Source organism: Trichomonas vaginalis, chromosome III, assembly GCF_026262505.1.
Source record: "Trichomonas vaginalis G3 chromosome III, whole genome shotgun sequence".
Lineage (NCBI taxonomy): Eukaryota > Parabasalia > Trichomonadida > Trichomonadidae > Trichomonas > Trichomonas vaginalis.
This window is the reverse complement of record NC_067205.1, coordinates 22,615,509-22,629,918: the sequence shown is the minus strand read 5'-3', so window position 1 is coordinate 22,629,918 and position 14,410 is coordinate 22,615,509. Positions and strand designations below refer to the sequence as shown.

General features: G+C 34.3%; 3 protein-coding genes and 6 pseudogenes across 9 annotated transcripts, besides 1 other annotated feature; 6 read left to right on the top strand and 3 right to left on the bottom strand.

The window, feature by feature from the left end:
* Positions 1-14,410: part of a mobile genetic element that runs on past both edges of the window.
* Positions 44-1,104, top strand: TVAGG3_0746020 (annotated as a pseudogene). Its single transcript has one exon. A coding segment is annotated over exon 1 (1,061 nt).
* TVAGG3_0746010 (DNA/RNA polymerases family) lies at positions 1,846-2,178 on the top strand (the record flags this gene model as incomplete). The annotated part of the gene is made up of 1 exon (XM_051245023.1): positions 1,846-2,178. A coding segment is annotated over one exon (333 nt), but the record flags the coding sequence as incomplete, so codon positions are not given.
* Positions 2,328-3,187, top strand: TVAGG3_0746000 (annotated as a pseudogene). The gene has a single exon. A coding segment is annotated over exon 1 (860 nt).
* TVAGG3_0745990 lies at positions 4,037-4,866 on the top strand (annotated as a pseudogene). The gene has a single exon. A coding segment is annotated over exon 1 (830 nt).
* On the top strand, positions 6,230-6,660 carry TVAGG3_0745980 (annotated as a pseudogene). The gene has a single exon. A coding segment is annotated over exon 1 (431 nt).
* On the bottom strand, positions 7,126-7,820 carry TVAGG3_0745970 (annotated as a pseudogene). Its single transcript has one exon. A coding segment is annotated over exon 1 (695 nt).
* Positions 8,149-8,490, top strand: TVAGG3_0745960 (uncharacterized protein; the record flags this gene model as incomplete). The annotated part of the gene is made up of 1 exon (XM_051245022.1): positions 8,149-8,490. A coding segment is annotated over one exon (342 nt), but the record flags the coding sequence as incomplete, so codon positions are not given.
* Positions 8,966-10,197, bottom strand: TVAGG3_0745950 (annotated as a pseudogene). The gene has a single exon. A coding segment is annotated over exon 1 (1,232 nt).
* On the bottom strand, positions 11,356-11,806 carry TVAGG3_0745940 (protein of unknown function, DUF4106 family; the record flags this gene model as incomplete). Its single annotated transcript, XM_051245021.1, has 1 exon — positions 11,356-11,806. A coding segment is annotated over one exon (451 nt), but the record flags the coding sequence as incomplete, so codon positions are not given.

The window sequence follows — 14,410 nt, the reverse complement described above, 5'->3', positions numbered from 1 at the left end:
GAAAAAATATTTTTTTATTTTTATAAAAATGCCCCCATATAGAATGGATAGAAAATCTGCTAGAATAAAAGCAGAGTTGCAAAGATATGGTTGGAGAGTTTCGAAGAAGTTTAAATATAGGAAGGGAAGACCCATAAAAGTCTATGACAAATTGTCTGGTCTTCGCTACGAAATGGATTTGGAAACAGCACGTGCAAATTATCCAAACAGACTAGAGAGGTTAGAAGAAGAACGTCTTATGGACATGCCTTTCGATGTTAGTGAACCTCAAGTTGAAGGACACGACGGCTTTGCCAGATTCTACTGGAAACATGACGAACAATTGCATCCTTTGAGAAGGAAAAAAGGAAAAGGTGAAGACACACATGCTCCCATGGAAAGAACAAGATATGCATATGAAAAGTATCGTGAAGTTAGAAGTCAAATTATATCTGGTCGAACCTTTACAGTAAACTTTGACGAAGGAAAGAACAAAGAAGGCTTCATGGGAGTACTTGCTGCCATACAAGACGGAAATAAGAAAGGACACAATCTCAGATTGACCATAACAGATTTGGATGGTCACATTTACTATGCAAATGGCAATGAACAAACAGCTGCAAAACTTCTTGACGCTTTCAAGACTACAAAGAGAGAACAATGGTTGACTCCGACTCAGACATTTTGAATGCAATTGAAGGAATTGCAAGTGTCAAGTTCGAATGGTACCAACCTAACCCTCAAGCAGTCAGACAACATGCTGGATACTTCCCCTTCATAAATAAGTCTGACATTGACTTGACAAGGTATGGAATTTACAATTCAATTGAAACAATTGTCAATGAACCTTGCATTCTACATGTCTCAGGAACTCTGGTCTTGTTACAGATGAGAAGATGAAGTATCTTGAGTCATGTGTGAAGACAAGGTACATTCTCAGAGGTCAATTGGCAAAAATTGCACCGTTGGCAAATGTCAATATCCGAGTCAACATACCTACAGCTAAAGGTTCTTCACATGACGACTATGTTGTTGAGTTCAATTTACCATGGTTGAAGATTGTAATTGTCCACAACCACTTCATGTTGAACGAAAGTCTTACAAACCCATTGTTCGAAAAGGCAAGTGCAACATTGTCAGAGCTGTAAACATTCTTTTCGAGAAAGGTTTGTTGGAACCAATTCCAGATGACAAGCTGACAGAAACTTTTGTACCAAAAGACGAAACAAACTTTTCACTGTTAGCAAGACCAAAAGTTGTTCCAGACAAAGTTCTAGTACAAAAGAAGTACACAATTCCACAAGGAGTTGGATTGTTCGGATACCAACCTGAACCAGAAGAACTTCCAATGAGTTGCAAGAACTTCAAGATGCTATAAACAAACTTCCATTGAGACATCCAATTGACGTCAAATTGTATTGGAGAGCATCTGAGTTAGGTCAGAAGGTTTTATATGAAACAGGTTGCTTCGACGATGTTTATGAGATAACAGGAGAAGTTTCTCAGAAGATAAGAGACTCACTTGAATTTCCACAAACTGGACCAATTGGTTGTGACAAGTTCGACTCAAACGAAAAGATATACTATGTCGACCTTAACGCTGCATACATGAGGTTTGTCCAATATATTCCGACTGGAATTCCAAAACGAAGATGGTGAGTTCCCGGAAGGAACTATACAGTTGGAAAAGTCATACAACAACTGTATGATATTAGGAAAGCTTCAAACCCCAAACTTGCAATGACACTCAAATTGCTTATGAATTCGACATGGGGATATTCCATTAAGAAACCTCAAGAGATGAAGAGTAAACATTATGAGAAGGTCGACAACTTTGTTGAAAGGTTTTCTCCTTTTGTTTTGAAGTACGAATTCACTCAAGGTCAAAGTGGCTTAGTAACCACATTAAAACCTATTGTCGAACATTGGTCTTACCCTCAGTTCGCAAAGGCAGTCCTTGACAACTACAACAAATTCTTCTCCGAAGTCAAATCCAAAGTGAAGGTTTACTATGAGAACATTGACGCACTCATGACGAACGAAGAAGGATACAACAAACTCATTGAAATGGGAATGGTCGGTGAAAAGATGGGTCAATTCAAATTGGACAAAATTTTCACCGAAGTTCATGTCCTCTCCAAGCGTAAGTACTGGGGCATACTTGAAGACGGCACAGAAATAAAACATTGCATGAAGTAAAAATTTATTTTTAAAAAAGTGACATTTTTTTTATTTTATTTGAAATGTACGCTGAGTTTGTTGGAGAAGACCGTTGGGAAACTTGTTTGTTAGATGAGAAATATGAAATGGCATACCATTTTAAAACAATATATTTTTACATATATTAAATGCTTCAGGTTGAAAAACAAAGAACAAAAGTAGCAGATACAAAACCGTTAGACTATATCTTTACAAATGCTGGTAGGACTATTTCAGATGAAGAAATTTCATCCCGAGTATACAGGTTTGACTATCCAATTCGTTGGCTTCAAAGTCCTTCAGATGCAAAGGCAATAGGATTTAGAAGAGTTTTGTTTTCAAATAGAACTAACGCATTTATGTTCGCAGTATATTTTCATGGGCAGTATAAAGGTTCTGATGGTCTAATAGACAAATTCGACGAAATGAGATCTTTACAGTTCGTTCAGACGAAAGTCTTGAGAAAACTCTAAATGACTTTCAAACTCAAATGAACAAATATTATTGGGAATTTCAAGAAAAATACGACTCTTTACTAAATGGAACATACTATCTGAAACTAGAATATGACAAGATGAACTCCACCGTTTCATTTCAAAAGATTGAAATTAACCCTCCAAGAGATACAGAGTTTTTATTTTGGAAAGTAGACAAACGTTCTTGGGCACAATTTCTTCGGTTACTAAACCAGAACGAACCATTACCACCAGATGGTCCATTTCAATTTATACTTCCACCAGCAGATTTGACAGTTTATAGAAACGTATTTGACCCTCAAAATGTTATGTGTCATGCAAGTTTCAGTTCAAGCAACAATAGTTTTCTATGTATTGGTAAGGACTTTTATGACTTTGCTTCTAAATTCTACGAACCACCTAGTAACAGTTTCTCTGACTTTCAAGTTTGGTTCACAACAAATGGTGTGCAACATATTATTCCATTGTACTATGACTTTTATCTCGAATTGTCTTTCATATATAACTACGGAAAAGTGCTGAAAAAGTATTGAAAAATACTTTTAGGGTAGCATGTTAGATCTAACACGTTTTCTAACCTCATGAATTTGTCATGACTTCTTCGTAAATGTTTTGTCAAGACTTCTTCGTAAATGTTTTGTCAAGACTTCTTCGTAAATGTTTTGTCAAGACTTCTTCGTAATGAGTGTAAAGGACCCAAAAATATAATTTAGGGTAGAAGGTTAGATCTAACCTCTTTTCTACCCTCATTTCACCTCATGAATTTGTCATGAATTTCCTTAAGATAGAAAAAATAAAGTTAGTTTTATTTTGTATTTTTTTGTATGTAAGATATGATTTCAGGGATTTTTTTGACGAAGTGTTACTCTTCACTTCGTCAAAAAATAACAGTTATCTAATGAAAAAGTGTCATTTTATTTTTTTATTTTGTATGTAAGATATGATTTCAGGGATTTTTGACGAAGTGTTTACTCTTACTTCGTCAAAAAATAACAGTTATCTAATGAAAAAGTGTCATTTTTATTTTTTTATTTTGTATGTAAGATATGATTTCAGGGATTTTTTTTGACGAAGTGTTACTCTTCACTTCGTCAAAAAATAACAGTTATCTAATGAAAAAAGTGTCATGATTTCATCGTAAATGTTTTGTCAAGACTTCTTCATCGTAAATGTTTTGTCAAACATGAACGTAAATGTTTTGTCAAGACTTTTCATCGTAATGAGTGTAAATCAGACAAAAATAATGTTTAGGTGAAGTGGTGCGATCTCACCTGTTTTTTCACCTCTTTTTTTCACCTCTTGAATTTTCATGAATTTTCCCGAAATAAAAAATAAAGTTAGTTTATTTTTTTTATTTTTTTTATTTTGTATAAAAAAATAAAATGTCAACAATCGGCAAACAACACTTCAAACAACTACAGCACAACTCGTTAGTCATGAATCCTACGTCAATGTTAGTAGAGATGAAAAAGCTTCATTCCTTCTTCATATACTTTCGAAACAGAAATCCAGAAGATAAAGCAAGAACTTTTAACATGTAATTTAGACTGTAGTGCGAAAGATGAAACAAATGAACAGTATCTTTATGACATGCAGGACCTCATCGACCATTTACCCAAATTGCCTGAAATTCAGCAACAAAAACTAACCATTCCTGAATTTGACGAAATTGAAGTCAAAGCAACTGACTCAGTAGAAATAAAGAAGTTCATTCGTAAGGTATAACTATGAGTTTCTAGGATTTCATTGCAACCATAAGGTTATGGACAAAGATTGCGACATGGTATATAAGAATGTTTCTGACATAATAAATCTGAAGAATTTAAGACCTACGACAACTTTGTTTCGTTAGTTGCTGAATGTGTATGGCAGATAAGAGATAAAGATAGAAGAGGGAAGGTATGGAACAAACAGATAAAACCAGCAGCTTTTGAGATGAAGAAACCATTGACGCTTTAGTTGTTTTAGCAGGTAAGGTTTCAGAATATAACGCAAAAATGAACCCGCAATGTTCAAAATGTAAGGCAGCAATGAGGAAATATAACTACTCCGTCAAAGAGATAGAACGGTATGAGAAACGACTATGCTGACTTAAAGACAGATATGTCAAACATTGAGTTTGAAACAGTTGGAAAGATAGACAATGACACCAAAGTGGTTAGAATTGGTGATTTAAACGTAAGATACTCAAAGAAATACAACAAATATTCTTTGTCAGACATTATATCTCCATCTGGAAAGAGACCGCAGGACTGGGTTAGAATTGCTTTCTACTCAGAAATTTTTGACAAGAAATCCTGAGCTTATGATATCAGTAGCATTTCATGGAAAAGAGCATATCTTATAGACAAAAGTCTTATACCAATAGTTTTGTTATGGTTAGACCCAGTTGTTGGATATAACTTCATAACATATGGTTCATTCGATACGGAACGTTGCAGTGAAGGCTTACTTTACATCGTTCAGAAACCGAAGGACTTCAACACAAAGATATAAGATAGGAAGAACATATAATATAACTCTAAGATATGACTCTACAGTCAATAGAGTCAAGGTTGTGTTAGTTAATGATATGAGAGCTGCAGAAACAGAACTACTTGAAAAGTTTGAGAAAATGTATGGTGCTCCCATAAAAGGTAAAGAAACGTTTGAAGTAGATGAGATAGATAAAGCTATAAAATTATTTGACGAAGTTGCTGAAAATACATGTAAAGCGTTTATTTTTGGTCTTTTGTGAAAGTCAGAAAATAAAGTTAGTGTCATTTTTTTGTATTTTTTTGTATGTAAGATATGATTTTCAGGGATTTTTTTGACGAAGTGTTACTCTTCACTTCGTGTCATAATGTAAAAATAACGTTTACCATGTAAAACGCTTGTGAGAAAACAGGTGAAAACAGGTGAGATCGCACCTCTTCACCTAAACATTATTTTGCTGAATTCAGCACAAAAATCTGAGTAAAATGGCATAAGATTGCTACCCTCGAAAACCGAGAGAAGAGATTCCGTACGAAAACAGTGAAGAAACAGCGAGTAGGTAAAAAAAACTTAGTCGCCAAAACTCTATGAAAACAGTGAAATTTCTCTAAGACCGACTTTTTTCGGTCTTGCATAAAACTCATGAAAATCATGAATTTCCTTAAGATAGAAAAAATAAAGTTAGTTTTATTTTTATTTATTTTTTTTATTTTGTATGTAAGGACAGATATGTCAACATCAGAGAACACAACAACTGCTATCGTTCATGAAGCCATAAATGAAGAATACGAGTACAATACAGTATAACAAACAGTTACGTCTCATTCGTTCAGTCAAAGATGACATGTACCAAATGCAAAGTATTTTGAATGCTCTTTCGTTCTAAAGCAAGCACATCATTGGTTTAAAACCAACAGACAAAAGAACTTTTAGAAGAATTTCCTCATATGTTTGCGACCCGAGGAAAACCGCGAGTCGAGATTCCGTTACGAAAATCGTAAAAATTTGCTAAATGGTTTGAGAGGCTGGTATGTACATAGACTTCTTGTAAATGCTGTGCAATGTGGGCTTCACCTCGTTACGCTTGTTATATTTTCATGATGTTAGATGAAATTCATAGACAAGAACGTGAAGAGCTAGAGAACAAGCTTGAAGCAAAAGACAAAAGCATTCAGAAAAGAATACCACGTTCGGTACCAAAAGGAAGGAAAAGAACTATAAGTATATGATTTATACTGAAGAGATGGAAAATGAAGAAGATAAAGATATGGTTATGTTGCATTTAGTCAGAAGAAACAACAAAAGCTTTTACGACCTTGCTAAGATTTACAAATCTGACAGAATTGGTTCTATCGCGAAAACTTACCGATTTCAATGACACCGAATGAAGATGTGAACAAATAGTTCAAGATACGTTACCTAAACACACTATGATATTAAAGGTTGTACAATACTTACATTCAAAGAAGATTTGCCATTGTTAAAGGAAAAAATAACAGAGTATTTTGACAACTTCAAACAAGTAGAGTAGATGAACCATTTATTTTTCAAGCTTGACTTCAGATGGCTCAGGTAGCTCTATAAGGTAAATTGCCTTGTCAAATCCTTCTGGCATTCCGAGTCCTTCCTTCCGACAGGAAAAAATTTTCCTTCCGACAGGAAAAAAAATTCCTTCCGACAGGAAAAAATTTTCCTTCCGACAGGAAAAAATTTTCCCGACGACAGGAAGAACGCTTCCAGTTGTCCGTCCGTAAACCATTCAAATTTTCGAAAATTGGGAACTTTTTGGTCGAACTTCAGGAAAAGTTTTTCCTTCCAACAGGAAAAATTTTTCCTTCCAACAGGAAAAGTTTTTCCCGACAACAGGAAAAGTTCTTCCTTCCGACAGGACACAAACGAATGTCTCACGTCCCTCTTCCTGAATGCCTTCCAAAGCCAGAAGAACCGACAGCCCCAGCACCACAACAGACTTACTAAGACTAAACACTTACATTTTTCAAGCTTGACTTTTTACAATTTGAACTTTGTTTGCGTAGATATGAATTCTGAAAGAAGTATGAGGGTCTTGTATGACTTTATACTTCTCCCATAGTTCATGTCTGTCAAACTTACCTGCCATGGACTCTTTCATAAGTTCCATGAAATCGTCTTCGGACAATCCGGGGAAAAGTACAATGTCAGTAAGTATTCTTTTAACATCCTTACTTAAACTCTTTGCTGTCTGTACACAATGACAACTGAAATGTTAAAGTGTCTGAGCTTCTTAAGAATTCGACACATATCTTGTTCTCTATTCTTTAACAAAGGATGAGAGGCGAAATCATCTAAGATAAGAAGACATCTATGAGGGTATGTCTTCCAATCGTAAGATTGCAATTTCTTCGAAATGTATTCTATCTCTTTCTGTTTGTTTCTGAAGTGTTTCTTCTCTAATATTCTCTGCATTTCCTCATTTGGGTCTTTAAACTTAGAATTTATATACTCATTTATAGCATTATACTTCAAAACTCTTCTTTGGTACTTCTTTATCCAATCTAACAACTCAGTATCCTTTATACATACTAACTTAGACTTCTTTATAATATCTTTGAACGAATTGACGGTTTGGTCAAATTGACCAGAAGTACTACAAATGACAACTAACTCATAAAATGGGTTCTTCTCATCTAGTTCTTGTTGTTGTGCAGCCATTTTAAGATAAGTGAAAGTCTTACCCGACCCAGGTGGTGCAATTAGACCTGTTATACCATTCTGAGCAAATAAGAACTTGTCATGTATAGGTTTTATCTGAGCATTTTCTAACTTTACCTTGTTCTTGTTTAAAACATTCTCAAATTTCTTGTCAATGTCAGCAAACTTTTTTTCTAACATATTTTTAGAAAAATTAAAATTTTTATCTTTTAGAAAATGTCTAGCGATTTCGCTATCTATATTCGAGACAAGCTTTTCGACAGCAAAAACATCTGTCGACCATAAAATCTTACATAGTGTAAACAAGAAAGGTGAATTTGTTCTAAAGTTCTGTTTCTGGGAATATGACAAGAACCATAAAACATTAAGCAGAGCAGTCTTAAAATTTGTCAATGACAGACTTGTTGACAGAGATGACGCCGATTGGAAAGATGAAGTCCAACAAAAGTTCTTAGAATGCAAAGAAGACACATGCGCTGTTCTTGAAGATGAAATAGAAAACAGAATAGAAGAGCTATTAAAGGACAAAGAACTTTTACAAAAATATGGTTCTGAGAAGTTTGACATAACTCCACCAGAAAAGAAGAAGAAAGAAAAGAAAGAAAAGAAAGTAGAAGAAGAGAAGAAAGAACCTGAACCAGTTCCAGAGAAAAAGAAATTTGACATGTAAAAATAAAATTTTATTTTTAGAACATTTCTGGGTCAATGTCAATGTTCTCTTCCTCTTTAGGAGCAAACACTGGCTTAGACTCTAAAATCTTTTTACCCAATTTACCTTGAACTTCAACTATCTTAGACTCATAATATTCATAGTCGTCTGCTTTCTTTGGTTCATAAGGTATAACAAGTTTGTATGCTTTGCCTTCTTTAAGGTTTGAGAAACCTTCTGTCAAAACTTTCTTTGACTGCTAACAAACCTTCTATGTCTAAGTCTTCAAATTTTCGCACCATTTTTAGTCACAATAGCAAACTTAACTGGTTCGATGTTCCAAACTTTGCTGAATGAAGACTTTTCAAAATGGTAGAAGTAAACATTCAAATATGTGAATGGGTCTAGTTCTTCTTTAAGTCCTGACATGTACTTGTTTACTGAGATGAATTTTGCCATCTTTTCTATCGGATAAAAAAAATATTTTTTTTAAAATTTACTCATAAAAATTTTTCTTTGTATATACACCATTCTGAACATCTAAAAGACTTTTGACATTTGCCAAGAATGTTCGTTTAGAAGCTCATATAACCATATTCTTGACAATATTGTTTATACGAATCGTACAATGACCTTTCATCTAAACACTCAAAGTCAGTTTCATCTATGAACAGTTCATATACACTCTTGTTTGCTTCTAACAATGTTTGTCTCTCTTCGGTATGTGGAATTTGTCTTGGATTGAACTTAGAAATATCTAATGTCATAAAATATGAGAACAAGTGGTTGTAAAAGTCAGATGTCAAAGTTTCTGCTAAGTCGTCAAAATATTCTGTATCTTGCATATGAGAATCTGACGTTCTGACAACTACATATCTTCTGTCAGAACTTTCTAACTTCATCGGAACAACATTGTTTGAAACCATAATGAAGTTTGCAACATTTTCACAAACTCTTTGGTCTTTATACTTTCTTTCAACAACTCCAACTTTGTCTGTTATAAGACTCTTCAAAGCATCTGAGTTCAAAACTTTTGTTGTATCTATACTTTGAAGTTCATTGCAAACTATAAGTTTCATATTCTCAATTGAAGAGTTAAATTTACCACAAATGTTTTCTAAGTTTGTCATATTCGGGTTCGAATAGCCCTCTAATAGTTTGCATAAGATATCTGTAAAGAATGTGTTCTTACCAGTTCCTTGTTTTCCAATTATAATGAGAGCAGTTTCATTTTTAGCACTTGGATGTTGTAAGATATTTGCAAACCAACATAAGATATACTCATAAACCTTTTCGTTTCCATTGCATATAATTTCTTTGACATGGTCTAACCAAGCTTCTATAATATTTTCTTTCCATTCTACTTGTTCATATTTATATCCAGTGAAGATAGAATAGAAGTTTGGAGAAGGTGTATAGAACTTTATACCTCGAACTGAAAAATCTTCTAACTTTGACAATAAGATATCCCAAGCATCTAACATCTTCATTCCAACTTGTACAACTTTTATTTTCTTAAGTTTCTGTCTACATTCTTGTTCAGACACTATTGTTGCTCTTGGTTTGTTAAAGACAACATCCCATTCTTTCATAACATAACATTCTGGGCAGAGTAACATAAATGACTAAACGTTTCAAATTCTCGACTGCTTTGTTATAGTCTCTAAATGGACACATATTTCTGAATGCTTGGAAGTCATAAAAATCTGAAACATCTATTCTGTACATTTTTATAAAAATAAAAAAAAATATTTTTTTTATTCTTGACTTTGTTGTTCCATTTGTTGCATTTGTTGTTCTTGAGCTATTTGTTGTTGAAGTTGTTCTTGTAATACAATACTTTCACCAGTTGCATCTTCCAATTCGAAACTTTCTGCCGTCATTGACAAATACATAGGACATAAAAGTTTTACAGGAACAAAGTTTGCGTCAACTAATGTCAACGTTATACTTGCCAAAGTGTTTGAGTTCACTAAGGTTGAAAATTCTGCATTCGAATGAACAATAGGCAAACCAGCAGAGAAAGTATTGTTTATACGCATAAGTATCTTTGGTCATAGTAGTTTCTGTCGACATTCGAATAACACTTTGAACCTAAGTTTGAAACAATATAAAATAGGTGTACTTAAAGTCAATGGAACAGACATTCCTTGTATGACACCTTTTCCTGTTATAGGAAACTGTTGGTAGTAAAAACCAGATATAAGTTTTGTATTATAGCTCATATTGTTTATAGTAAACTCAGTCGGACATCCAAACATAATGAAACCTGCTCTAGTTGCAGCACATGTTACACCCGTACTTAAAGTATTAAATAAGTCAACAAAACCTGTTGGTGGTATATCTGAGTAAGTATCTTCAAAGGAGTATTTTTTTACCATTCACAACAATAAAGTCTTCTGGTGTCAAAAGAGCAAAACAGGCTTTAGTCGTCATTGTGTTTAAAGTTAGTTTACAATACCGTCCTTGAGGACTTTGTAAGTTTGTTGTTATAGAATTATATGACTCAGGGTTTTTAGTCGTAATAGTATAAACCATTATATCTTCTGCCATTTATATATATTTAAAAGTTTTTCTGAAAGTGGAGAAGAACTTCATCTAAACTTTCACATGGCGTTTCTTGAAGTTCTCTGTCTAAGAAGTTCAAATATTTTGTAAAGACATAGAACTTTCCTTTGTCTACACGAACAAACAAAACAGGGTCTTTCATATCGTTCAAAAGTGTGTAAAGTCCTTTACATGAAATAAAGTCTATATTATTTTTCTTCAAACATCTTTCAAGAAGTTTTGACATTTTTACTTAGCAAATAAATTTTAATGAAATGCTGTGGTCGTCAAATATTTTTATAACGTCTGGGAAACTATACTTTAAGTTCAACGTTTCACCTCCTTTCATAACGTATATCTTGTCAATGACATTATATGAAACACCACAGCAACTAATGTCGGGTTCTATTTCTTTGATGTTTATATCGTCTGCCTCTGTCAAAAGTTTCAATAGTTCTTTCAAAACTTCATGAGGTGCAATGACATATGAGTTCACTTTTACAGGGTTGTGTTCGACCAAGTTTAACATTATACTTAAAGCTTGACAAATCTTCTCCTGAGTTTGAAGTTTGTCTTTCAGTTGTTGGTAGTCGTTTCGAATATCTGCAACAGAACTTAAGTCTCTGCTAACTTCAGGATATGTTGGTTGTTCTTTTACAGGAACAATTGCTATACCATCTTCGTCTTCGTATGGTTTCCCCACTTCAACATCTCTGTCTTTGACATTGACAATAACACTTTGACTGTTTGTTTGAGTTGGTGAATTTAACTTCACATCTGCCACCGCCATTAAACCTTTTGAAACACTTCACGCTTCTATTTTTCGGAAATGACATTTTACTTAGAATAAAAAGATGGACGTATTCGAGTATCTCTTCGAATTGAAGCAAAACAAAGTTTACACACACAAACAATACAAATACATTGACAGAATAGTTCTTTATACAAACAATGGTAAATGTTATAGAATAGCAGTCTTTGCTGAACCAAAATATTTTCATAAAGCAAAGAAAGTTGGTATAACTGAAATGGTGAAAGTTCTTGAAGCAGACAAAAAAATATAACTTCAAAACTTACAGATATTTCTAAAGGTAAGTTTATCTTACAATATTATGTCAAAACTGGCGTACTGTCAATATTTGACGGAGAGAAGTCAGTTCAAGAACAACTTACTGACCTGCTGCCAAAATCTGCTCGATGGAAGCTGTCGTTATGCCAATCTGAGGAGCCCCAGCAGGTTTCATCGAACGAATCTTCAAAAGAGCATCTTCCGTGAAAAGTGCTATTGGTTTTGTAAACTTCTTTGCTCTCAGTTCATCTGGACCGTCTCTGTCACCAGCTATATTGTATTTGTACAGTACCAACAGTTGAAATACCACCCATAAAGTCTTCTGAGTCAGCAAATGGAATGCCAAGCCAAAAGTTTGAACGGTCTCCATTTGTATATTGAGTTTTTTGACCTCCTGTATGAGTCCATACTTTCACATATGGCATAATAGAACTTTGCATTTCAGGGTTTATGGTTGTTGTGAAGTTGTTGTTAAAGTTCATAGCATCTAATGTCAAGTTGTATGACCTCATATCCTCAACTGTAGAATATTCTTCTCTTGGATAATATTTGCCATCTATGTTTATATGATATTTTAATACCGGGGTTGTAGAAACAAGAATAGTCATTTATAGTTCGTCTGAACAGTACAAACATAGTATCTGCATGTTTCATTGCAGTTGTTAAAGCAATATCTGTTCTTGCACCTGGGTCAGCACTTTGGTTTCCAACTTCACCTGCAAAGTCTTTGACAGATATTTGGTGTATAGGGAACATAAGTGGAACTGCAATATATTTGGCAGCTAAAGCATTTGAAATATCTGGGTCCAACATATAAACGGCAAGTCTGCTTTCTATTCTCTTGCATTCAAACTTTTTCGCATGTGAACTTAACTGGGTCCCAAGCAGTTCCAGCAGCATTGAAATAATAGTTTACTTCATTGTTGAAGTTTGAGAAACCAAAGTCTAAGTCAACTTTGTCTTTGCAAAAGTCGGCGAATGACGTTTGTATTTGTTCCCATTTACGTCTGTAAGAGTGAATGGGTCTTGTGTTGGTGCAATGACTAAGTTATTTTTGCTTGGAGTAAGTTCAATAGAAATTTTTCCTGCCCAGTTTGGCAAGTATCTTAAAAACCTGAAGATGAGGAAAGATGACAAAGGAACTCTAAGTTTCAGTTTTACTTTAGTGGCAGCAGTTCCATCTGAACCAGAAAGGTTAACATAAACTCCTGGAACGTTAGGGTCAAGTCTTCTTATTTTCTCAATATTTGCATACTGGTCTGTTTGTTCTCTAGCTTGTGGTTGTACTGAGTTTCTCAAAGCGAACCATTCATAGTTTGCCCATGTTACTGTTTGAACTAAGTCAGAGTTAGAATATATCTTATATCCCATGAAAACTTCTGGAGCATATTGGTATCCGACATAGAAAATTCCATTGCAACCTTTCTTGTCAGACAACTTGGCAGAAGGTTTTATTTCAATGTCTTGTTCCACGTATAAGAATGAGTTGTCAATAGAAATAATATGAAACCTGTCGCAAGCAATATCTACTGTTGTTGAAGAACCTTCTCCAAACTCACCTACATTTCCATAAGAAACAGCAGTTGTATATTCGTAAGTTCCAGGAACTATTTCTGACCTTCTAATGGCATTGTCGCATTCGTTATACCATTCGGAAACATTTCCGTTCATGGCATCCAAAACTGTTGGCGTTATATCTGAGCGGCGTACATTTCATATGGGTAAAAATATAGAATAGTTGGATTTATATATCATAAAGAACCCACTCGGACCAAGCTTTACTTTCTTCCTGACTGAGTTTTTTAACTCTTCTTTTTCCTTCATTGCCACTACTTTCACTAGATGAAGTTACTTCTTCACTACTTTCACTTTGTTCTACTCTTCTTCTTTGGTGTCGCTTTTGGTAACTTGCCCTCTGCTTCAAGTTCGTTGCATCTTTGCCTCATGTTCACCTAGTATGTTGTAAATTTCCCATGTCCTTTTTGCCTTTGGCTCTGGTCGCCCATCTCAGGTAACCTATATCCTAGAAAGATTTTGTCATAGTTTGTATTTGAGTCTTCGCGTATTGTTTGCATGACTCTTTCCTGAGTTTCCGGTTCAAGCTCTTCAAACAGAGCTTGTCCATATGGAATATGCTCGTTTCCAATATATATGTTTTTGTAGCCATTCTGGTTTTCTTTCCATGTTACAATAATATCTTTTGTGAATGGGAAAGCTTTTACCCAATGTTTCAGTCTTGCGTCATTTATTTCTGTAGTTGGTTTTATTTTGTCAAGGAACATGTTTTTCAATACTAACATTTCATTGGTACTGTCCATTTGAGTT